This window comes from Convolutriloba macropyga, chromosome 15, assembly GCF_964194025.1.
Source record: "Convolutriloba macropyga chromosome 15, txConMacr16.3, whole genome shotgun sequence".
Lineage (NCBI taxonomy): Eukaryota > Metazoa > Xenacoelomorpha > Acoela > Convolutidae > Convolutriloba > Convolutriloba macropyga.
Window position 1 is genome coordinate 17,098,743 of NC_134482.1, and position 27,203 is coordinate 17,125,945.

Genomic DNA, 27,203 nt, shown 5'->3' on the forward strand with positions numbered 1-27,203 from the left:
TTATTATTTCTTTTTAATATTAGTTTAAATCCTAACCCATATATAATCTTTTCTAAGTCATTCACAAAACTAAATAGATCACTCATCTTAACCATCATATACATATGACCTCCTTTAGCAGCAGCATGATCACCTTTGAGTTGACTATCTCTATTACCTTGATTTCTAACAAAATCACTCATATTCATCACCAGTACTAGTTAATAACTTATACATCAACAGATTAGGATGACAATGATCTATATATTCAATTGTCCTACCACCACCAGTTTCAAGCTTAATTGAACTAAATAATGCCATCATACCACAATTAACTAATCTGATATTAGCATTATTAGCAAATACACCATCAGCGTTATCTGATACAACAAACTATCTCGAAGATATGAATCGTGTATATTTAAATGATTCTCTTCTCGATTGAGAATGATATTAATGTTAGCATTAACTGTATTCAATGCTGCTAGATTATTTGGTTTATATTTTATAATCTTACTTTTGTGTATATCATTATTAAATTCATAAGTTGTATTCAAATCAAAGTCCAATTTTATAAGTCAAAAAATGACTAAAAATAAAATCTTATGGGAACTACAAAAGATACATAAAGCTTTAACTAAAACTAAAGAAGAACACTCCCTTAACTTCAGAATGATAAAGCCAACAGAAAAGTTTAACTTAAGTGAATCTATACCTAATACAACAAAATTAGGTTTAATTAGATTATCTGTTAATAATTCGGTGTTTAATGTGAATAGAAGCAATAATCAATTTTTGTATGAAGGAATGGCTATAGCTATTACACCAGGTGCATATGAATTAACTGAAATAGCACAATTAATAAAAGAAACTAATGGTAATGTTATAATAGAACCCGATAAGAATACAATGAAATGTTTAATGGAAATAAAACAAGGTGCAATTAACTTTGATGTAGAAAATTCAATAGCCTCATTACTAGGTTTTAGAGAAAAAGTATATGATCAAGGTAAATATGCATCTCAAAAGATTATTGATATGGGTTTTAGTACTATTAATATTCATTGTAATCTTATACCTGGTAATAAAGATAATGGCAATAACACAGACATACAATATACTTTTACTCTAACGGAACCGCCAGGCTGTCTAATAAAAACTATACCGACTAACATCTTATATCAAAATGTAACAAAGGAGAGAACAGAATAAACTGAACTTCATATTAAAGATGAACATGGAAGACCTATAGACTTTAATGGAGATGTGTTGAGTTTTAATTTGCATCTGACGTAGTCAGCTGGGCGAAGCCCTATCAGTGAAGCTGCATCGCAGATCTAGTGTAACTAGCTGGTCGAAGACACATCTGACTTAAACTTAGTCATCTGCGAAGCAGGTTCCCTGATAGTCATTGTCATAGTCATCTGCGAAGCAGTTCCACTGATAGCCATTGACTTAGACAGTCATCTGCGAAGCAGTTCCTGATAGGCTTAGACATGGTCATAGTCATCTGCGAAGCAGTTTCACTGCTAGTCATAGACTTAGACTTATACTTGTACTTAAGTATAAATATTACTAACCTATAAAACTCTCCAATCCCAATTAATTCTTAGTTTACCACAACCATATCTATTTTTAGATTTATCAATGACAATGTAATTATAAGGCCGGGACCACACCTTTTCACATATAATACTAAAATCATAATAACTAAGTTGACATCCAGTAAAGTGATCATAATATATAGCAGTGATGGATTTGCCCGTTTGTTCAAAGAAAATAAATAGATAACAGTTCTCTCTAACATTATGTCTAGCTGCTGAGAATATATTTTGTTTAAGATATATCATATCACAATTTTCATGTCTAGCTCTACAAAAGTTTTCATTAATAACTGGTTCCTCAGCTATAACATCATCAAATATCATGAGTTTATTTATATCTAATGGTAGTTTATCGGGGTGGGGTAATTCTTTTATATCCTTAATAAACACAATATCTTTATACTCTAAATCATTATATTGTTTACCAGTAAGACCAATGATATATAACCTATCAAATTGTATGCCGGGTATAAATAGATTCTTTAATAAGACTGTCTTACCACATTCACTAGGACCTGCTATTATACATCTGAGGTTTTCTGGGAAGGGGGCATAGACCGTTATATTACTATCAGTTATCCATAATTGTAGAATTCCATTAACATTGATCAATAAATTTCCTTTACTATTTACTGGCGCACCAAGCCCTGATACCTTTAGGGGAGGGGTCCCTCAACATCCACATGCACAGAGTGAACAAGGCTTATCTCTTTGTTTGGTAGGGGAATCACGAGACCATACTATGTCATCTTTTTCTGATAAGGAAGATTCTTGTTTGTCATCTGTAAAGCAGGTTCCCTGATTGTCATTGACATTAACTTTATCATTAACATTATCATTAACATTATCATTAACATTATCATCAACATTATCATTACCATTATCATTAACATTATCATTGTCATGATCATTAACGCAAATATTAACTTCACCTTTACAACTAAAGCAAAAACACTTATCATACATCTTCGGATATTTAACTTGATTAACTAGAATATCCAAAGCACACTCTATTGTGAATCTTCTATCAATAAGATAGATCATATATAAACAATATGCACCGCAAAAAGATTCATCATATTGTTGTATTCTTTCATTAAAGCCTAGATCAGCATATTCTTCTAAGAATAATGGTGGAGTCTCAACACCAAAACTGTCAAAGTAATAAACTTTACCAGCTCTTCTTATAACTAAAACCCAGTGAGTGCCATCTGTTGGATGTAAATTAGCAATAATGTTAAAGTTATTCTCATTAATGTTGTCAGGGGTCTGATCTCTCATTACTATCTCAATTGGTGTTATCTCAATTGGACTTATATCTTTACCTATATCTTTTTTCTGATATTACTCATTCGTTCATTATCAATACCAAATTGAATATTGAATTCTTCAAAACTTAGGATAAGCATTTTTTATAAAATAAATATTAATGTTTAATTATGGCATAGCATCGGCGAAGCCGTTTGGCGTGCCACGGACGGAGTCCGTTCACAGATGTTCGAAGACCCATAAGTCTAAGTCTAAGTTTAATTATAAGTTTAATTATAAATCTAAGTCTAATTATAAGACTATATTCAACATATAAAAATGGAGAACGGCCCATTAATAATTATACTCTCGTTAGTAGTATTTATGTTTTTAATGATTCAATACCAATTAAATATACAAAACTAGAAGAAAACTTTGGTGGGTTTATGATTAAAAGATCAGTTAAATTACTTATTTTGAGAAGTCACCATTACATACTATTGTTTATGGTGCTACTGGTACGGGAAAGACTTATTTCGTCAAACAATATTTATACTTAGTTTAAAGTTATACTTAGATCAAGATCAGAATCAAAATCAAGATCAGAATCAAAATCAAGATCAAAATTAAAAGTCTATGATGGGACAAAAGCAAAAGCAAATGGTGAAACATGACCGGGGGTCTATAATCATAATATGTAAAGATGAAAAGGATTGAATTGATCCAGAGACTGTCGTTCCCTATGCTGGATTTGAAATGGGTGATATAAATATGATTACAATGAATAATTTACTCAAATTCCGAAATAACGTCATTGTTCTTGATGATATGGGTGATAATTTTATTAAGGATATAGTTTATTATTTTACAGAAGGAAGAAATAAAAAGATTCAAATGATTGTTATGTGTCATAAATCAGCTCAGATAGAGATTATGGCTAGAATGAATTTTGATACTATTTATATAACATTTTATAATGCAGCTGATCTATTTAAGAATTTTAGTATAACATATGATTGCAAGCCTGACTTCCATGGCATAATTCAAGAGTTAAAAAGAAGCTATTAAAATTGTACAGATGGGACAGATGTAGCGCTTCGTTATGGTATGACTAAGTATAATAAGAAAAAGGAAACTTTTATTATTATTGATAGAAACAGAACTATGATATATGACTCGAGAATTGGTTTCCTGGACCTTAAAGCTCTTAGTTTAAAAGATGAATTAGAAGGTAGTGAGATACATAAATTTATAGCATATATGAAACAACTATTGATTAATGCTACAGATAGAGCTGTTGATAATACAGATAACTATCAGTTCTATTTTAATAAACTTCTTACTTTTAACAATATTAAAATTCCGAATGATGTTCTAACTAAAGAAACAGTTAAAGCTCATGGTATAAAGTCAATATCGACCATAAGTGGAATTATAGCTTCATCTTTTATGATATATAATTGTATCAGACCCGATACAACAGTAAAAACTGCAGCACAAGTCATATGATAAATAGAACGGGTACATTATTTAACTATGCTCGGGGGGAAGCACCAGCGGAGCCCCATGAGTCTTCACCGCATTCATATCAAGAATATGGCGAAGCCGTTTCACGGATGGACGAAGTCCTATGAACAAGATAGAGCTTCCTCTTTGTACAGTATTACCCAACAACTAGAAGAGTATATTGATGAAGAGACTGAAGCTTTAAACAAAAAGGGTAAAGATGATTTAAAAGATCTATATAAAAATAATCAAAAATTTAGAGATGACGTTATAAATTTCATTGGAGATAAAACTGGATTGGGTAATGAAAAGATTTTAGATAAAAGATATAAATATAATACTATTAATAAGCTGGGCAAGGAAGTTTTGGGTATGTTTGCCTTCTCTTAAGATCACGCTAGAAGTTTAATTGAAATTATAGCTAGCTATAAAAAATTTTGATTGCTGATAAATAATGCATATGAATTTTATTAAGGATATAGTTTATTAATTTACAGAAGGAAGAAATAAAAAGATTCAAATGATTTTCATGTGTCAGAAATCAGCTCAGATAGAGATTAAGGCTAGAATGAATTTTGATACTATTTATATAATATTTTATAATGCAGCTGATCTATTTAAGAATTTTAGTATAACATATGATTGCAAGCCTGACTTCCATGGCATAATTCAAGAGTTAAAAAGAAGCTATTAAAATTGTACAGATGGGACAGATGTACCGCTTCGTTATGGTATGACTAAGTATAATAAGAAAAAGGAAACTTTTATTATTATTGATAGAAACAGAACTATGATATATGACTCAAGAATTGGTTTCCTGGACAGTAAAGCTCTTAGTTTAAAAGATGAATTAGAAGGTAGTGAGATACATAAACTTATAGCATATATGAAACAACTATTGATTAATGCTACAGATAGAGCTGTTGATAATACAGATAACTATCAGTTCTTTTTTAATAAACTTCTTACTTTAAACAATATTAAAATTCCGAATGATGTTCTAACTAAAGAAACAGTTAAAGCTCATGGTATAAAGTCAATATCGACCATAAGTGGAATTATAGCTTCATCTTTTATGATATATAATTGTATCAGACCCGATACAACAGTAAATATGCATCTCAAAAGATTATTGATATGGGTTTTAGTACTATTAATATTCATTGTAATCTTATACCTGGTAATAAAGATAATGGCAATAACACAGACATACAATATACTTTTACTCTAACGGAACCGCCAGGCTGTCTAATAAAAACTATACCGACTAACATCTTATATCAAAATGTAACAAAGGAGAGAACAGAATAAACTGAACTTCATATTAAAGATGAACATGGAAGACCTATAGACTTTAATGGAGATGTGTTGAGTTTTAATTTGCATCTGACGTAGTCAGCTGGGCGAAGCCCTATCAGTGAAGCTGCATCGCAGATCTAGTGTAACTAGCTGGTCGAAGACACATCTGACTTAAACTTAGTCATCTGCGAAGCAGGTTCCCTGATAGTCATTGTCATAGTCATCTGCGAAGCAGTTCCACTGATAGCCATTGACTTAGACAGTCATCTGCGAAGCAGTTCCTGATAGGCTTAGACATGGTCATAGTCATCTGCGAAGCAGTTTCACTGCTAGTCATAGACTTAGACTTATACTTGTACTTAAGTATAAATATTACTAACCTATAAAACTCTCCAATCCCAATTAATTCTTAGTTTACCACAACCATATCTATTTTTAGATTTATCAATGACAATGTAATTATAAGGCCGGGACCACACCTTTTCACATATAATACTAAAATCATAATAACTAAGTTGACATCCAGTAAAGTGATCATAATATATAGCAGTGATGGATTTGCCCGTTTGTTCAAAGAAAATAAATAGATAACAGTTCTCTCTAACATTATGTCTAGCTGCTGAGAATATATTTTGTTTAAGATATATCATATCACAATTTTCATGTCTAGCTCTACAAAAGTTTTCATTAATAACTGGTTCCTCAGCTATAACATCATCAAATATCATGAGTTTATTTATATCTAATGGTAGTTTATCGGGGTGGGGTAATTCTTTTATATCCTTAATAAACACAATATCTTTATACTCTAAATCATTATATTGTTTACCAGTAAGACCAATGATATATAACCTATCAAATTGTATGCCGGGTATAAATAGATTCTTTAATAAGACTGTCTTACCACATTCACTAGGACCTGCTATTATACATCTGAGGTTTTCTGGGAAGGGGGCATAGACCGTTATATTACTATCAGTTATCCATAATTGTAGAATTCCATTAACATTGATCAATAAATTTCCTTTACTATTTACTGGCGCACCAAGCCCTGATACCTTTAGGGGAGGGGTCCCTCAACATCCACATGCACAGAGTGAACAAGGCTTATCTCTTTGTTTGGTAGGGGAATCACGAGACCATACTATGTCATCTTTTTCTGATAAGGAAGATTCTTGTTTGTCATCTGTAAAGCAGGTTCCCTGATTGTCATTGACATTAACTTTATCATTAACATTATCATTAACATTATCATTAACATTATCATCAACATTATCATTACCATTATCATTAACATTATCATTGTCATGATCATTAACGCAAATATTAACTTCACCTTTACAACTAAAGCAAAAACACTTATCATACATCTTCGGATATTTAACTTGATTAACTAGAATATCCAAAGCACCCTCTATTGTGAATCTTCTATCAATAAGATAGATCATATATAAACAATATGCACCGCAAAAAGATTCATCATATTGTTGTATTCTTTCATTAAAGCCTAGATCAGCATATTCTTCTAAGAATAATGGTGGAGTCTCAACACCAAAACTGTCAAAGTAATAAACTTTACCAGCTCTTCTTATAACTAAAACCCAGTGAGTGCCATCTGTTGGATGTAAATTAGCAATAATGTTAAAGTTATTCTCATTAATGTTGTCAGGGGTCTGATCTCTCATTACTATCTCAATTGGTGTTATCTCAATTGGACTTATATCTTTACCTATATCTTTTTTCTGATATTACTCATTCGTTCATTATCAATACCAAATTGAATATTGAATTCTTCAAAACTTAGGATAAGCATTTTTTATAAAATAAATATTAATGTTTAATTATGGCATAGCATCGGCGAAGCCGTTTGGCGTGCCACGGACGGAGTCCGTTCACAGATGTTCGAAGACCCATAAGTCTAAGTCTAAGTTTAATTATAAGTTTAATTATAAATCTAAGTCTAATTATAAGACTATATTCAACATATAAAAATGGAGAACGGCCCATTAATAACTATACTCTCGTTAGTAGTATTTATGTTTTTAATGATTCAATACCAATTAAATATACAAAACTAGAAGAAAACTTTGGTGGGTTTATGATTAAAAGATCAGTTAAATTACTTATTTTGAGAAGTCACCATTACATACTATTGTTTATGGTGCTACTGGTACGGGAAAGACTTATTTCGTCAAACAATATTTATACTTAGTTTAAAGTTATACTTAGATCAAGATCAGAATCAAAATCAAGATCAGAATCAAAATCAAGATCAAAATTAAAAGTCTATGATGGGACAAAAGCAAAAGCAAATGGTGAAACATGACCGGGGGTCTATAATCATAATATGTAAAGATGAAAAGGATTGAATTGATCCAGAGACTGTCGTTCCCTATGCTGGATTTGAAATGGGTGATATAAATATGATTACAATGAATAATTTACTCAAATTCCGAAATAACGTCATTGTTCTTGATGATATGGGTGATAATTTTATTAAGGATATAGTTTATTATTTTACAGAAGGAAGAAATAAAAAGATTCAAATGATTGTTATGTGTCATAAATCAGCTCAGATAGAGATTATGGCTAGAATGAATTTTGATACTATTTATATAACATTTTATAATGCAGCTGATCTATTTAAGAATTTTAGTATAACATATGATTGCAAGCCTGACTTCCATGGCATAATTCAAGAGTTAAAAAGAAGCTATTAAAATTGTACAGATGGGACAGATGTAGCGCTTCGTTATGGTATGACTAAGTATAATAAGAAAAAGGAAACTTTTATTATTATTGATAGAAACAGAACTATGATATATGACTCGAGAATTGGTTTCCTGGACCTTAAAGCTCTTAGTTTAAAAGATGAATTAGAAGGTAGTGAGATACATAAATTTATAGCATATATGAAACAACTATTGATTAATGCTACAGATAGAGCTGTTGATAATACAGATAACTATCAGTTCTATTTTAATAAACTTCTTACTTTTAACAATATTAAAATTCCGAATGATGTTCTAACTAAAGAAACAGTTAAAGCTCATGGTATAAAGTCAATATCGACCATAAGTGGAATTATAGCTTCATCTTTTATGATATATAATTGTATCAGACCCGATACAACAGTAAAAACTGCAGCACAAGTCATATGATAAATAGAACGGGTACATTATTTAACTATGCTCGGGGGGAAGCACCAGCGGAGCCCCATGAGTCTTCACCGCATTCATATCAAGAATATGGCGAAGCCGTTTCACGGATGGACGAAGTCCTATGAACAAGATAGAGCTTCCTCTTTGTACAGTATTACCCAACAACTAGAAGAGTATATTGATGAAGAGACTGAAGCTTTAAACAAAAAGGGTAAAGATGATTTAAAAGATCTATATAAAAATAATCAAAAATTTAGAGATGACGTTATAAATTTCATTGGAGATAAAACTGGATTGGGTAATGAAAAGATTTTAGATAAAAGATATAAATATAATACTATTAATAAGCTGGGCAAGGAAGTTTTGGGTATGTTTGCCTTCTCTTAAGATCACGCTAGAAGTTTAATTGAAATTATAGCTAGCTATAAAAAATTTTGATTGCTGATAAATAATGCATATGAATTTTATTAAGGATATAGTTTATTAATTTACAGAAGGAAGAAATAAAAAGATTCAAATGATTTTCATGTGTCAGAAATCAGCTCAGATAGAGATAAAGGCTAGAATGAATTTTGATACTATTTATATAATATTTTATAATGCAGCTGATCTATTTAAGAATTTTAGTATAACATATGATTGCAAGCCTGACTTCCATGGCATAATTCAAGAGTTAAAAAGAAGCTATTAAAATTGTACAGATGGGACAGATGTACCGCTTCGTTATGGTATGACTAAGTATAATAAGAAAAAGGAAACTTTTATTATTATTGATAGAAACAGAACTATGATATATGACTCAAGAATTGGTTTCCTGGACAGTAAAGCTCTTAGTTTAAAAGATGAATTAGAAGGTAGTGAGATACATAAACTTATAGCATATATGAAACAACTATTGATTAATGCTACAGATAGAGCTGTTGATAATACAGATAACTATCAGTTCTTTTTTAATAAACTTCTTACTTTAAACAATATTAAAATTCCGAATGATGTTCTAACTAAAGAAACAGTTAAAGCTCATGGTATAAAGTCAATATCGACCATAAGTGGAATTATAGCTTCATCTTTTATGATATATAATTGTATCAGACCCGATACAACAGTAAAAACTGCAGCACAAGTCATATGATAAATAGAACGGGTACATTATTTAACTATGCTTGGGGGGGAAGCACCAGCTGAGCCCCATGAGTCTTCACCGCCTTCATATCAAGAATATGGCGAAGCCGTTTCACGGATGGACGAAGTCCCATGAACAAGATAGCGCTTCCTCTTTGTACAGTAATACCCAACAACTAGAAGAGTATATTGATGAAGAGACTGAAGCTTTAAACAAAAAAGGTGAAGATGATTTAAAAGATCTATATAAAAATAATCAAAAATTTAGAGATGACGTTATAAATTTCATTGGAGATGAAACTGGATTGGGTAATGAAAAGATTTTAGATAAAAGATATAAATATAATACTATTAATAAGCTGGGCAAGGAAGTTTTGGGTATGTTTGCCTTCTCTTAAGATCACGCTAGAAGTTTAATTGATATTATAGCTAGCTATAAAAAATTTTGATTGCTGATAAATAATGCATATGAAATGTTTAGATTGTAATTATAGATGTGGAACCCCACACATTTTGCCTTTTCATTATAAAATAGAACAAAGATAAATTTAGTAAGTGTGCATGTAGAAATCAAACAATAATTGGTAATTGTGTGGAAGAAGTTTCTTCTAAGTTAGGGGGTACTGCTTCAAAATGTTCTAGCTCTAGCCCTAGCTCTATCTTTAGCTCTAACTCTAGCTCTAATCCTAATTCTGATTCTAATCTGCGAAGCAGCTTCACTGATTATAATTGTAATTCTAATTCTGATTCTAATTCTAATTCTGATTCTAATTCAAATTCTAAATCTAATTCTGATTCTAATTCCAATTCTAATCTGTAAAGCAGTTGCGGTACCGAGGGAGAAGCCACTTTGACATGCCGCGGGCGGAGCCCGTTCACTATTAGTCATATAGAAACAAAATTTGATATAACAAATAAAAATTGTAATAGATGTAGAATTTAAAAACAAATAACATGTTTTGATAAAAAGAAGTCGATATGTAAAGAATGTATTTCAACTAAAGTTAAGTGTGAATATTGCTCTTCGATTATTAGCTTTAGTGGGTTAAGGAACCATATAAAAAATTCTCATAAAAATATAGATCTGGCCAGGGGTATTCATCCTGATAAAGAAATAAAAGAAGAAACAGAGTATTATAAATATCTAATATATTGTAAATTAAAAGCCAAAGGTATAGATATAGATAAATTATTAGAAGAGTAAATTATTAAATTATTTTTTATATCATTAGCATTGTCATCTGCGAAGCAGGTTCCCTGATTAGCATTATCATTGGCCTTATCTCCAACCTTATCTAAAGCCTTATCTCTCGCCTTATCTCAAAGCCTTATCCAAATGCTTATTTTTAAAAAAATTATCTGTGAAGCAGGTTCTCTCATCTTCGAAGAAGTTGGACTTATAAGCCGGAAATATAATTATAATAAAATTTTTGAAAAAATTAAGATATAAGCACATGCCCGCATACTTGCGCATTATTCTGAGTAGGAAACTATGCGCAGCTGTGCGCGGGCGCATGGTGTGCGTAAGTATGCGGGTTTTGGCTTATTTTTGGCTAATTTTTATTTTTGATTGTGCTTATAGTAGTGGATAAAACAAGGCTACCAGTTAGCAGACGGCTTGGTCCATTTCCCGAGTTTTTACGAGGGAAAATGGACCAAGTTGGCTGGTGGCTGGTAGCCTTGTTTTATCCACTACTAAAACGGTCGACTTGTTTCAAACTCTTACTACTCTTGTGTGATTAAAATCAGTAAATCAATTTGACTTTTCAATGACAAAAACCCATAAAAATATGTGAACAGAACTGAAAAAAGACACCGTCCCAATACTAATCATAAGCAGATTGTAAAAAATCAATATTTTAAAATATACCCGGCAGACTGCGGGAAAAAGGCCAAAAATAACTTCAATAATACCGATCCGCATGAAAAATGAGCCTAATAGAGAAAATAAAAAGGCCTATCGAAGTCAGGAAGATTTTGCGCAGAAGTTTAGTTTAAGCACCAAATTACCACTCAAAGAATTGACAACGCTAATGACATGAAAATCAACATCTTTTAAACTTTTGATAGTCAATAATGCATATTTAGTATAGTCAGTGTGACCAAAACATCAAACCAATAAGCGGCTCAAACAGCCTTTACACAAAACAATTTACATACCTTGTGGAAAACCATGAAAGATAACCAGAAAGGACATAGTGCTAAAATCTAATAGTTTGGAAAATAAGCGACCTCGCGACAATCTAACACGCATCAACATATGAAAATAAACAGATCGGACAATTATCAGGGAGAAAGCAGATAACATCCCTTACTTACTAGCAAAAACGAAAAGTGATGACATGATTGAAATATACAATGACCCTGATTAAAAATGAATGATGTCAAAAACAAACAACAAAATTCTACACGATGAAACCACCGAATGGCTTAACTCATTGCTCATTAGATCAATAAGTACCAGCAAAACTTAATAAAAACTGTTAATTTTATCAAACTAAATAATCAAGAAACTGTTAGCTAAAGGCTTAAACCATGAAACAATTTCCTTCATGCTTCCTCAGAAAGCCAATTGCACTAAGAGTATGACAAGTCACTCACTAATGACTGAAGAAATTACAGTGAAAACATTTTTGAATGTTAAATTAGAAAATTTATAAGGTTAATTCCGCCTGATGAGCCAATGATACCTGTCATTAATGAGTAATTTGAAAACAAACAAAAAAGAATAAATACGGGCAAAAATCAAAAACTTTCTTATAGGATGTAAAACGAATAGCAAAGTGGTTAAAACCATGGGTTACCCACTGAAGGATTCAAACAATTGAAATTATACACAAATAGACCACATGTATCACTTTCAGCAGCATTCGAGAGACCGCGAAGCAAAAAAAAATATCAGAAACAATTTAAATAAATGGCCGGAAATGAATAAAAACGCTCTCAAAAACCAAATAAAAACAGACTAACATCGGATGAATCGCTCGCGAACCACAAGCAGGGGCGATTCGATTTAGAAGGGGTGTAGCTTAGAAACGACTTATGCGTACAAAAAACAAACCCACAGGACCGTCAAGCCTAATAACTGAAGAGATAAAGTGTCAAAAAATCACTCAAGAAGTTCAAGATTGTTCTAAAAAAATGTCAAAAAATAGTCACTTCATACTTCGCTCCAAAGCAATTTAAATCGCGTTCAAATACAACTTTCGCATACCACTATAAACTAAGACTGAACAATTTCCTGACCCCAGAAGAATAGTGTTTTCGCTACTTTACTATTTTGACCTTGGTTGCACCAATTCGACTTCACAAAAGTGCGAAAAGCTCTTAAAACATAGGCGGTAGATTGCCGGAAAATAGCCGCCGCTGACGCGCTTGATGTACATCGGGATTGAAACCGAAAAAGAAAGAGCAGATAAATTGATAAATTTTTTTCTGATTTTTTTAGTGTCAAAAAGTGTTCTATTTAGGCGTGCAGTTTCAGTTGGATTCTTAAACTTTACTTAATTCAGCTTCTAAACTGAAAGCTAAAAAGCCCAATACCAATGTCAGCTAGCAAACACTCTCAATGACTTAATGACGGGGCTTCATCGGGTTATCCCGTCTCTTTTGATTTTGCTCTTTTGACTTTGACAGTATTCGCCAAATTGCGTAATTGAATGCGTAAAAGAATTTTAAATCTGTTCAGTTGAAACAGTGAGTGGATTAAGTCAGAAATCAAACGTGAAAATCGTGACTGATGTAAAACGAAAAACGTGATCAAAAGGTGAAGCGAATTAAAAAGGTGAGCGTTTAAATAATAGCCGTTGAGAGGCTGACGGTGGCTATAAAAAGCATAGCCAGAAGACTGTGGAACCGATTCGAAGAAACAGACGACTAGCGTTGGAAGAATTTCTTTCGAACGACTAGTGGGAGCTCTAATCTTTTGCAGCCTGCTTCAGTCGGTGGGGGAGGGGGATCGCTCAGGGGGCTTCAAATGACGTCATTATAGGTTATTATAAACCATTATAACCACTAATAAAATTTGAAGGGAAAAATGACACCAATTTTGGCACATTTTTCATTTCATATTTAGTAGTGAACTGCCATCACTGAAATCAGCTGCTTAAAATTCTGAGTGAGAGAAATTTAAATCGAGCAAAACGAAAAAATCAGTGTCTCAAAAGTCCGTCGGAAAGTCAAATCGTGCAGAAAATTTTCCATAAAAAGATTAACACGTTTACACAAATTGCTTCAAACTTCGTTCGAGAGTAATTAAAAACTTATCTTAGCTCTTAACCAGCTGCTCAGTAAATAGAAAAATTATCAACATCATTGTACCATATAATTTGGAAAAACGCTAAAAAGATGAGACAAAAATTAACGAGAGAAGCACTGTCTGTTTATTTATTCTGGAAAAATGATCACAATGCGCAACTCCTAAACAGTTATGCTTAAATTACAATTAGTTGCACAAAACGAAAACTCTTTAAAAAACACAATTTTGTTCATTTAAGTCAAAATTGACCCATCTAGCGGCCAAATTTTCTCAGCTGAGTAAAAAAAAACCTAGAGGAATTCAAATACAAATTTGAAAACCAAAATGTCAGAAAAACAGAAAAATATGCAAAAAAACTTTAATAATCCAAAACACGTAAACTTTCGATTATAAATAGTCATGTTTCCTTCATTTGAACGATCTTAAATTTAAACGATCAAGCTGAACGGTCGAAAAACAATTCGATAAACTTAAAAAAATTCGAATAAGAATATTAAACTATCTAAACACAGCCGGAAAATAGTCACAGTTGACGCGCTTGATGTACATCGGGATTGAAACAGGAAGAGAAAAAAAAAGAAGAGATGGAAAATAACCTTATTTTTAACTGATCTAAAAACTATATTTAATTAAGCTTCTAAACTGAAGGCTTAAGGCTTAATACTAATGTCAGCTAACAAAGACGCAAAAGAACTTTGATAACCCAATAATCTATTAATTAATGATCGGGCTTTGTCAGTTTCCTTTAGTTTTGCTCTTTTGCCATTGAACGTATTCACAATATTGCGTAATTCGATGCGGTAAAAAATTTTAAATCTATTAAGTTGAAACAGTGAGTAAGGTAAGTCACGAGTTAAGCGTGAAAATGGTGACTTACGTAAAACGAAAAACGTGATCAAAAGGTACAGCGAATTAATCAAAAGGAAAGAGCCTAAATAACAGCCATTGAGAGGTGGACAACGGCTATTGAAAAACTGTAAACAAATAATACATAAAATAAGCAAAAAAATGTATCTTCAGTCAACCGCACAAATCTTTGAACGCAATTTTTTTTCAAACCCAATTTTCTTGCTATCTCTTGAGAACCGGTCAAAACCACCACTCACTTTTCCGTCCGCTCTTGAACAAAAGAATATCCAAGTTTGAACAGCTAGATATTTACTTTTACATCGACCGATTTAAAACATACTCGGCGCGATTGGGATTGAAAGCATAGAACTAATCAAAAACGATTTTTGTTAAAAAACAACATTTTCAAAGTGCAAACAATTTTGATGTCATTTCGAAATTGAACAGACTCCTGGATATTAGAGGATATAGGGGCTAGTATCGATACCAATAAGCATTAGAGATGGTAGCTAAGATAAGAATAAAGATCAAGGAACAGACATCTAAAATTGGGCTTTATAGGTTTATCTCGTTTCTATTTCTGAATTCGTTTTTTAATATAGACTCGGTTCATTTTGAATTGCTTTTATGAGCAACTGCTGTCTAAAACCACTTTCAACCGAATGAGCAACCAATGATTCATCGATCATAAAAACTTTAAAAAATTGATCAAAAATCGATTAAAAAATCGAACAAAAATCGAAAAAACAGAAGACAAAGTGCCGCAATAAAAAAAACTAATCAAGAAAGCAAAATTTTGTTCAAAACTCTTTTTCACTCTACTTGAAAAATCCACTGAGAACATTCCACGCCGTAAAAGCCTCACTTTCTCGCTCCACTTCTCGTTTTGGCATGATGCAATCACTACTCCGATTTGACTTCAAACTGAAAATGTGAGAACAGATCGTAAAAGACAGCGCTCAAAAACAATTCGAATTCTTTGAACTGTAACAAAAGGAGCGCAATAAGAGCCTGCTGAGAATATGAGGTTTACAGACGGGTTGCCAAAAAATTTCAGCACACTTGTCAGTTCGCTTCTACTACTAATCGGCCGACAGTTGATTTCAGGCTGCTTATAATAGGGAACGAGAGCGATTTAGATCACGCAAAACATCAAAAAAAGTCAAAACGGTCGACTTGCTTCGAACTGTTACTACTCTTGTGTGATCGAAATCAGTAAATCAATTTTACTTTTCAATGATAAGAAACTACCAGAAAAATATGAACTGAAATGAGAAAAAGACAGAGTCTCAAAACTAATCAAATCATTCAGATTGTCAAAAAAAAATCAATTTTTGGTTTTAAAAAACATACTTGGCAGACTGCTGGAAAATAGCCTTTCTTGATTCTCATAACCACGATTGGGACTGAAAGAATAGAAAATGAGGGAAACATATGATTTTTGTGTAAAAAAAAACATTTTAAAGTGCAAACTATTCTGATGTCATTTCGAGGTTTAACACACTCCTGTCTCTTAGAGGATATGGGGGCTAGTATCGATATCAATAAGCATTGGAGATGGCAGCTAAGACTAACAAAAATAAAGTTCAAAAAACGGACATCTAAAATTGGGCTTTATGGGTTTATCCCGTTTCTATTTCTGATTTCGTTTTTTTTTTTAATACTGACTCTGTTCATGAACAGTTGCTTTGCTGAGCAACTGCTGTTTAAAAGCACTTTGAGAAAAATGAGAGATGAGTTAACTAGCCCAGAGAAGTCAAAAAGATTTCATGCAAAATGTCCACAAGCGGCAAAATGAGGTAAAGTAAAACAAATTTTTGTTCGACGATGTAAAAAAAACAAAATAGGATCGCTATAATAGCCGGCTAAGATGAGGGCCGCTATGAAAAACGTAAGATGCCCAAGAATTCCTGATACGGCTGGAAGTCGTCTTCGCCGATAAAACTATCTACCAACTAACTCGGAAAAAAGACCACAGTATCTACCCTTCAAATCGTAAAAAACAGCGCCCTAATACAATTCCAATCTTTTAGATTTTAAGAAAAAATCAAGCACCAATACAATCTTTATTCATTGGATTGTACAAAAACACGATGAGACCAGTAATAGCCAGGCGATTGCTTCCAAGCTAATAATTAAGAGACACAATGAATACCATAGATCTCGGTAAAATGATCGACCAGTATTCCAATCTCAATTTACGGAAGATCGTTCTACTGCTCTAACGCCTCGTATCATTCTCTCTATCACTCCACTCATTGGTTGAGGAAATTACAGTAATTTCATTTTTACGATATTAATCATTCGTTTATGTGCAGAGGCAGATAAACCATCAGTGCATGCAAAAAAGTACAAAACCAATAACTCAAGTCAATTGGCTCACATCAAGCCTTGCAAATATTAAACGTATTCAGTCAAACTTAACCACCAGTTGCATTATTTTAAGTTAAAGAGAATTTAAATGTTCAAATGCTTGAAGGCCACGAACATAAAAACAGCTAAATTAAGTGCCAAAAAGAATGCTTACTTATATTTATACCGTTTGTCAGTTCGGAGCAGTAAAGTTCAGAGGCAATGTAATAGTCTATCAATGGTTTCTGCTGACCTCAATAGCTAATTGAAATAAAAACTTTGAGACTTAAAAAAGGCCCGAACCACGATGGTCTTGAAGAGGGTTGTTTGAGTTTTCTAGCTCAAAACTCGACAAAACTCTGACAGAAATTAAAATGCTATCAATGCTATAAACTCTCTGGCCATCAAGGTACCTTAACAAAGAACAACACACCCGGCAGATTGCTGGCAAACAGCAGCCATTGATTGATTTCCGCACGAGGGACTTAGTGCCCTGACACGAGGATGCTTGCGCCCGTATGCTGCGCACGAGGCACTAAGATTTTGTTCTAACGTATTTAGAGAACCAAAGAGTACGAAAGTGTTGAATTTCATTGGAAATTGAAGTTAAGTGTACAATTGAAGTTACAGATTAGTGACAGAAAAGTTTTCTTCTTAAAAATACACATGAGTTGAAATAAAGTAAACGTCTCCGATAGCGCAGCAGCCGATTAGTTATAGCGGTTTGATTCAAGTGTCAGAAAAAAGATTTCTAAGTGTCACTTCCTCTCAAACTTAGTGTCCTAAAATAGAAGACTAAGTTTAGCGCAAAAAATTAGACTTTAAGTCTAAGTTCAATCTTTCAAACTAAGCTCTCTGCCTCGAAGTTTTTATTACCGATGAAATTGTACCTATGTTCTCTATTTCTGATTTCGTTTTTGATGCTGTGTTCATTTTATATCGCTTTGTTGAGCAACAGTTGTTGAAAAGCTCTTTGATCAGAAAGAAGCGTGAACCAATGATTTTACAATGATTTACGATGTAATGACACGTGCTCAACTGGGGAGTTAATAACGTACTGGTGGTGGTGGGGGGGGGGGGCACAAACGGAAAAGATCCCAATTTTTTAAAACAATTCCGGAACCTATTTAATCACGTTATCATACCATCCGAGGCAAAAACGGCGGATATCAATAAAAAAGCAGAACCTGAACTTTTTTCAAAACGATTTGTCAAGATAACTGAGGAACAAGAAACAAGGAAAAAGGCTAGAAATTACTTAGATTTTTCAAAAAAATTTCTAAAAGTTGCAATGATCCAGAAATATTTCTCGGTAGACTTTGTAGCACATTTTTTAAATCTTCGAACATCTACACGATATACAATAACAAACCCAATAACAGTGAATAGCGAGGAAAGGATAACCAAGAAAAGTATTTCAAATCTAATAATTTTTCATTACAGTTCGCGACTTCTGGAAAACTGATCTGATGAAAAGTTGTGGAACAATTTCTATTGAAATTGCACTCGACGGAACCAAACCCAAAATTAACAATAATAAAAACTCAGAAAACGAAAACACCCCACTGCCCTATATTAAGTGTCAGCGTCTCGTTCGAGAGCAATTCATCCAAAGTTAGTGGGTTTATTTTTCGTTTTCTAACTTTGGATGAATTGCTCTCGAACGAGACGCTGACACTTAAATTAGGGCGTTGGGGTGTAGCTGAAACTTTTTATGAGTGCAAAAATCCTACCGCAAAGGGGTTTACTCCCAAGAGCTCCAGGACCGCAGTGTGACATCTTTACCACTAAGCTATCACCGATTTATTACTCAAACACTAACAATCGCTTTTATTTTGGAATGAGATCAATTGAAATCACATAAGTATTAAGAAGTCAAACGCAACAAAGTCAATTGAACGCAAAGAATTGTCTAGAGCACAAATGCAAAAACGGCCAAGCAAAAAATGTGCTTAAAAAGACACGTTCTCAAAAATTGGTTCAAACTTCGCTTGAAGGCAATTAAAAACGAAAAATGTTTGAACAAACAAAAAAATTACAATAATTTCACAGAAAATTGGACTATCAAACGTATCAAGAAAGCAGTTGCGCAGGTAGAAAGGAACAAAAAATTGAGCTGAACTGTGATTGAATTCAGTCAATTTCCTTATAGGAAAACAACAAAATTGAATCCAACCGAATTTTGACAGACCAAAATCACATGCGAGATCCACAGCAACCAAAAACTCCGCCAAGTTTTAAAAATTGCATAGCAGTTTTGTAAAGCAAATGCACCTAAATCCTTAGTTTTCTCGTGCGTCATTGTCTTTTAAATCCTGTTTCAAATACACGTCAAAAAATTATCGATAAAGGACGCTCCACAATACTTCTCTACGAGTCGTAAAAAGGCCACAATAATGGCCAGCCGAGAAAAGGAGAGCGGCTATCAATCAATATAAGCTGACTACACTATCTTTGCACTTATGCTCCATTGAACTTTAAACATCGTAATATTAGAACACAACGCTCGCAATATTAGAACACAATTTGAGTTACTGCAGCATTAAAATTGTCAACTTACATCAACATTGGCATCCACAACCAAGTTGCAGACCTGAGGCACAAATTTGCTCACTTGCAAACCCTCTTTGCCATGTCTAAAACAGGTTTCAACGGTGAAACTTCCAATGGGAAAGGTTTAAACAGTTTTAAGGCATTTCTTCATTTCTATGCCTTAATTGTCATTCAAATTAGTGCATTTAAGATAATACTTATTCATTAGAGTGACTTCTCAGAGCTGCATCAATGAAAAATTGGGTCTTTGTCATTATACCCCCCCCCACGCTTAGTGGTCAATAACCCATAGCCCCCCCCACCCCCCACAAAAAATATGTTAATTATGCCATAATGCGGGACTATAAATTTATGGGGGCTATAATGGGAAAGACCCGAAAATTTTTATTTCAATGAAAAAAATTTTCAGTTCTCTTTGACATCAAAAGTTTCTCGTCAGATATTAGTTGACAGTACAGGTGTCTTCCTTCATTAAAATTCTTTGATTAAAAAAATTGGTCAATTACGCAATTTTTCATTAATTTAGCTTTTCATAAACATAATCGACTAAACGTCGAAATAATTGCTCTCGAACGACTAGTGGGAGCTCTAATCAATTGCAGCCTGCTTCAGTCGGGGGGGGGGGAGGAAGGGGAGCCTAAATGGGACTACGAAGTTCAATAGCGGGCTTCAAATAACCACATTAGAGGTTAGCATATACCACTATTAAGACTTAAAGCAAAAAAATGACACCAGTTTCGAAGCACTTTTCATTTGACTTTTAGTATTAATTTTCCGCCAATTGAGTTTAGCTGTTTGAAATTGCGCTTGAGAGAATTTTAGATCACGCGAAACGCAAAAAGTCAAGGGCGTAAAAGTCACTCGAAAAGTCAAAATTGTCAAGCAAAAATTTTGCATAAAAAAAGACACGTTTACAATAATTGCTATTAACTTCGTTCAAGAGCAATTACTAAAAAGCACCAATTCAGTTATATCCGGGTCAAATTACATATACTTCTCACGAGCAAACTGATCAGACAATATCCATCAAATGCAGCGATGATTAGCTAAACCTCTAATAACTATCAAAATTCAAGCTTAAACTGAAGTTTTGCGAGTTAATTGCTGATTAAAATCCATTTAAAGCAATTTTGTTTAATTTTAGCGTCCTTTTTTGCCACTTCAGATATTTTTGGTTGCATATGTTATTATTTGACACAATCCCGTGTCCTTAATAGACATGGAGTTATAGCCAGGCTACTATTGGTCAAATCATCGTTTTCCAGAGAAAAAGAATTGTAATTGATGGTTGCATTTTGGACTACTTCGAAAAAAAATATATTTTGGAACACAAATTAATGTTTTAGCTGTATCTGATTTCTAGTGAAACCAAGTAAAACTGCTTCGTGGTTTTAAATTTTACATTAAAGTTTCGAGTTGCAAAATACTTGTTTATTTTCTGCATTGTCGTTTATTCTCGATAACCGAACAGGCTTCATTGGCTTTTTAAAGTTGTCCCCAAGGTTTCTATTTGTAATGACTACCAACCTCTTGTAACCAGTGATATTTTGAACCTCGGTGTCATTTAATGGTTTTCATTTGCTGATTTTTTTGTTATGAGTTCTTTGTTAACTATGAAGCAAATAATTTTTAAAAATCTTCTGTGCCAATTTCGTATTTCTCCCATTGGCTTTACCGAGAAATGTTGTTCTAGACCTGAGCAGTATAAATTCATTCAAAATAAAACATATTGTTTTGATAAACTTAGTAGCTTTATATTTCAAAAAAGGGGTTTCTCCTTAACCAAAAGTTTTTTCTGTTTACTTTCACTCCGCATGTTTTACCAACTATCAAAGGCTGACTTCATGGCAAAAACGTTTAAAGTCAAGTTCAACCGTTTTTCATTTGTTGATTATAATTCGCTAACTGTGCTCTTATCTTGTTCTAATTCGATCACAATTCGTTTTTCACTGTTTGTTACAACCGTTCGAGCACGCGTCAAAGGTCAAAGATCAACTTTTTTGCTGAATCCTATAAATCTGCCGTTGAAGTTGGGCTCTTGCCTCACATTATTTACTGCATGTTCCATCAATTTTTCAGCGTAAATGATTTCTCAATCAACTGATTTTTGCACTCACTTAAAAAAACTTAAATTGAGACTGAAAAGTAATTGAAAATAGGGGTAAACCCAACGTCAAATTGTAGGGCCTTTTTTCTTGAAAGACATAAATCTTTGAGAACAGGGTTTGATTTGAGAACGGGGCAGAAATTAAATACAAAATCTCATTTCTGATTATTGGCAAAATTAGTTCCTTGCTGGCTCAAATAGTTTTTCTTTCAGCTCGACAAAGGATTTAAGCTGATCTCATTTTTTTGCAACTAAAGATTTAATAAGATGCTAGGTGTAACTCGTGACCTTTCTAGTGAACGAAAACAATAAACCAAACTGGTAGTAACATCACTGCTGTTACTAACGTGTTTTTATCAGAGAATACATCCAGTTAAATTACAAAGTTAAGTTAAAATTTGTTTCCTATCTATATTTGATTTGGTAGATAATTAAACTAATAATTTGGATGAGTGGATTGGAAAATTATTTACGAACGCACATTACTGAGCCGACTTATTCAGAATTAAAATTATATTTAATAATGTGTAACTTGGCAGCTTAAAACAACTTATTTTAAATTCTGCGTTCATCTTTTCTTAAAACAGCTCATCTTTGTGACAGATTTTGACACAAACTTTCTTTTGCAAAATATTAGCATGCTGTGGAAATTAAAACCAAATCAATCAACCAAAAGCAAGATTTCTTCAACGTCTGATTGGCTTTTTTTAACCGAGATGAACTTTCAAAGAAAATCGCTATGACTTACTCGCCAATTAGAGGGATTAAGTGTAAGTTTGTATATTTCGCTTTTCACAATGAATTAAGACAAGAGAAGTGCAAACCAGCTGTGAAAATGATTGATCTTACTCATATATTTGGCACTCTACAAATATTTGGCACCGGTAGACGTTTGTAATGCCTGGCCTATTTCCAACAACTGTTAAACTGCAAAATTTTCAAATTTTTCCCTAGTTTTCCCTCCCACCGCCCATTATTTTTCACAAGATGTAAACGAACTTGGTAAGCACCGTAAACAAAACTTACATGTCTAAAGTGTTGATAATCCACACAAGCGTTTCCTCCCTCACTCTCCACGCCTTGTGTGTGAGGCCATTAATGCATATTTTATCAGCCACAACCTATAAATAAAACAACCATATCCATCACACACGCCACAAAATAACTGCCTCCTAAAAACTGTATTCAGAAATATTTCCATCAAATTACTGAATTGTAAATACGTACCGCAGGCGTACACTTGTCTGTTATAGCACCAAGTAAGTGTTGTACTTGTTCACGCACCTGGAAAAATATCAAATACATGTTATTGCAAATCAACCTTCTTTGACAACGCATGGTTTAAAATGAAGGGCGCGCGGGTGGGGGGGGGGTTTGGTTTATGTACCAACTGGTCGACAATTAGCATCCTTAAATATTGAAGACTTTCTTTAGGCGTCTATTTTTTGATTGTACAGACAGTTTGTAGCAATATAATATCGCTAGAACATTACGAAATAGCTCAGCTGCATCGGAGTAGCAGCGGAGCGAATTTTAGTTAGCAGCAGAGCGAAAAGCCAAAGCTAACTTTCAACAGTTTAGATTATTAAAACAGGAGCAAATAGAGGTCATTGATAACAGCAAAGTAAGCCGACCGGTCACGTAATACCATCACTAATATCAACTGCAATTTTAACTCAATAATTGTGACAAAGTTAAAAGTACGTTTGATCATACCAAAATTTTATCTTGACCAAAATCGACATTTTTCTGTCGATACTAGATTCGATACTTCTTTTTGTCGTCTAATTGATCTTTCTTTTCAGTTGCCCTTTTGATGCTCTTTAAAGGTGACAAAAGTGTGTTTATAATAAAATTATCTTACCTGGTCATTGCTCGTTTTTAACGTCTCCAGAAGCGCCGATAGAACTAAAAAAAATCACAACCCAAGCTAACCTCAAATAAAGCAAGGTAGATAGTGATAGCTTAATTTCCTTGTAGGTGTTATAACTAGCTGGTAATAAATGAGGCAAATACTAACTTGTAGGCGAATGTCTGTCTATAGAGGCCAATTTGAATACTAATACGTTGAAGACGTCAATAGCCATAAGGCTAATCTAAAACAGAGAAAAGCCAAAGTTGGCAACAAAGCGAGGGGATTTAAAAAAATACAATTTCAGCCTTTTATAAATTTTCCACTTTTTTGTCCAGGAAAGAAAAGCACGTCAATTGTCAATGCTTGCAGATGGTTTATTCCAACAATTTACCTCCGCCAAAAATAGAAGCTCCATCAATACAATGTTCAATTTTGACCAGGAGGCAAATGATTAGAGGCCTTCTGATGAATGTTTATTTTTGCAAATTTTAAAAAAAAAATTAATCCCGAACAAGAATGGAAACAGTACTCGAAAACGTTACAACTCATTGATCCAAGCACCGCCTAATTTAAGTGCAATAAGATCATGTTTATGATAGGATTTTTGGTATTTAATTCTTTGAATAACGACGTTAGTACACCCAAAAAGTTACCTAAAAATTGATCTATTCTTTTTTTTGCAACAAGTAAATTAAAATTATAACCATATGGTTAAATTTCAAGCAAAAAGATAAACATCAATAAATTTTCTTTAAATATCACAAAATTTCTTCTGATTGTTTTCTTCCTAAAAATAAAAATAAATTTTACGTTACTATTCAAAGAAAATTTTTCATGTTGTGAAAGCAAGAATTCATTCAACGTTTTCTTAAAAATATTTTCATTTTTTGCCAACCGAAGCCATTGTGTTAATCTATTCACTTTTTGTACGCATTGACGAACAATCGAATTCATTCCAAAGCTGGTTTTCACAATTTGCCTAATTTTGAATTGTTTTGTTCGAGTGTTTAGATGAAGACTCAGATACCCGTAAAAATTTTCTGGTAATAAGTCATAATGAATTTTTATTCGCGACATTTTTGCTATTGTTAGCTCAGCTGGTAGTATCTTTGTCTGTATTAGAAGATCTCTCGCCTTGTCATACTTTTTGCGAAAGCACACCTTTATAACCCAGTTAATCTGTCGATTAACGCGTTTCAAGATTTTGGTAGACAAATTTTGAAAAGATTACAGAAGACAATAAGTGTAAAAGCACAAGAGATTTTAAAAGAAGAATGCGCCCATTTAGGGGAATTTGATGTCTTATTAGGTACATTGATCTTATGGCATGAGCCATGTTTCATAAGGTTTTATTCAGCTGCTCATATGTTCCTGTCAGTTTGAATACCAAGGTATGTGCAACATTTTTAGGTTGTGAGAACTTCGTTTTTATATAAGTAGATCCAAAATCAGAATTATAGCGCGAAAAAAGATTAATTCGGTTTTGTTTGCATCCAAAGACAGTTTGTTCATCTCCACATTCTTTTGTTTACTGCAAAATTTCATTGATTTTTCCATGTAAACTACTTTTATTTCCGCAACAGGCAGTACTTGCGTCCTCTACGAATTCAATGGCTTTCACGGTTGTGTTTATAATAGACGAAAAACCGTTCGCATATAAAAGATAAATAACCGACTAAAAGTCCAATTACGCAATTTTTCATTAATTTAGCTTTTCATAAACATAACCGACTAAACGTCGAAAGAATAGCTCTTGAACGACCAGTGGGAGCTCTAATCAATTGCAGCCTGCTTCAGTCGTGGGGGAGCCTCAATGGGACTAAGAAGTTCTGTAGTGGGCTTCAAATAACAACATTAGAGGTTAACATATACCACTATTAAGATTTAAAGTAAAAAATGACACCAGTTTCGGCACACTTTTCATTTGACTTTTAGTATTAAATTGCCGCCAATTGAGTTCAGCTGCTTGAAATTGTGATTGAGAGAATTTTAGATCACGCGAAATGCAAAAAGTCAAGGGCGTAAAAGTCACTCAAAAAGTCAAAATTGTCAAGCGAAAATTTTGCATAAAAAACACACACACATTTACAATAATTGCTATGAACTACGTTCCAGAGCAATTAAAAATGAGTGGTCCTATAACAGTTCTCTGTGGAACACCGTGTTTCACAATTTCACAATCAGAAGACATGCCATTAGGTATTACTTTTTGTCTGCAGTTGGCAAGAAATAGAAACAGCAATTCTTTCGCTTCCTGGGAAAAACCATATATTTCAATTTTTTAAGATAAATGCTGTGCGAAACCGAATTAAAGGCCTTTGCAAGATCTAGAAAAAATGTAACAGTTTTTTTGTTTTGATCTAAATTAGACGAAACTGTTTCTGCTAGTTGTAAAATGACATCTGTTGCTGACTTTTTTTCTGAAATCCAAATTGCTCCTTATTTATAATTTTATGCTTATCAATGATATCCGTCATCTGAGTCAGAGGGAGACGCTCATAGATTTTCTCGCAAATCTTGGAGTTACAGAAATTGGTCGATAGTTTGTACTATCAAATTTATCACCATTTCTGCATCTGTTTCCACAAGCTTAAAGGGCATATCACTTTTACGCCTCCAAGGCGCACTCCTTGGAGGCGCCTTGGAGTAGATAGTAACTTTTGTAGATAGTAACGTGCTAGTTAACAACACAAATTGTAAGTTGGGGCAAATCACTGGGATGAAGGAGAGGAACGGAATAGATCCCTAAAAATAAAGCTAAATTGTCCGTACAATCTGCGTTCTCAACAACGTGTGACACTTAATGCAAGTAATTTTGTCGTTGATTCTCAAAACCACTTTAAATTTTTACAGCTCCCAATTAATTGTCAGAAGTTTTCACACCAAAGACTTTCATGTTCTGATCTAGCAAAACTTCTCTAAAAATAGAACAAACCACTGACTAACATAGAACCAAATTCTCCCGAACGACTAGGCTAGAGAAACCTTTATGGTGCAAATACTTGACTAGAGAAGGGTAAAAAACCCAGAACTCTCGGGTAAGTCTCGGGGAAAATAACTACTACCCTACACTAGCGCTAGGTACGGCAATCACTCACAATTGGCTTTAATTTAGTAACAGACTTCATTTCTGAAGGCGCGTAATTCAAATCACTCGCAATTCAAAAAAATAAGAAGTCAATCGAGAAGTGAAATCGAAAGAATGCTCTAGAAGAAAAAGGTCAAAAGAAAATTTTGCGAAACTAAAGACACGCACGTTTACAATAATTGCTTCGAACTTCATTCAAGAGCAATTAATAAATAAATACGC

The 27,203-nt window shown here is 33.2% G+C and overlaps 1 protein-coding gene across 7 annotated transcripts in view; it reads right to left on the reverse strand.

Moving 5' to 3' along the window:
• The window catches only part of LOC142354699 (CLIP-associating protein 2-like), a 214,256-nt gene that overhangs the window by 169,936 nt on the left and 17,117 nt on the right, over positions 1-27,203 (reverse strand). For all 7 annotated transcript variants that reach the window (XM_075407068.1, XM_075407070.1, XM_075407069.1 and 4 more), the window contains exons 3-7: positions 24,059-24,134; positions 23,903-23,946; positions 23,266-23,322; positions 23,065-23,159; positions 19,939-20,014 (exon numbers count right to left, since the gene is read on the reverse strand). In XM_075407068.1, coding sequence (XP_075263183.1) covers positions 19,939-20,014; positions 23,065-23,159; positions 23,266-23,322; positions 23,903-23,946; positions 24,059-24,134 — 348 coding nt within the window. The remainder of the gene's footprint in view (positions 1-19,938; positions 20,015-23,064; positions 23,160-23,265; positions 23,323-23,902; positions 23,947-24,058; positions 24,135-27,203) is intronic.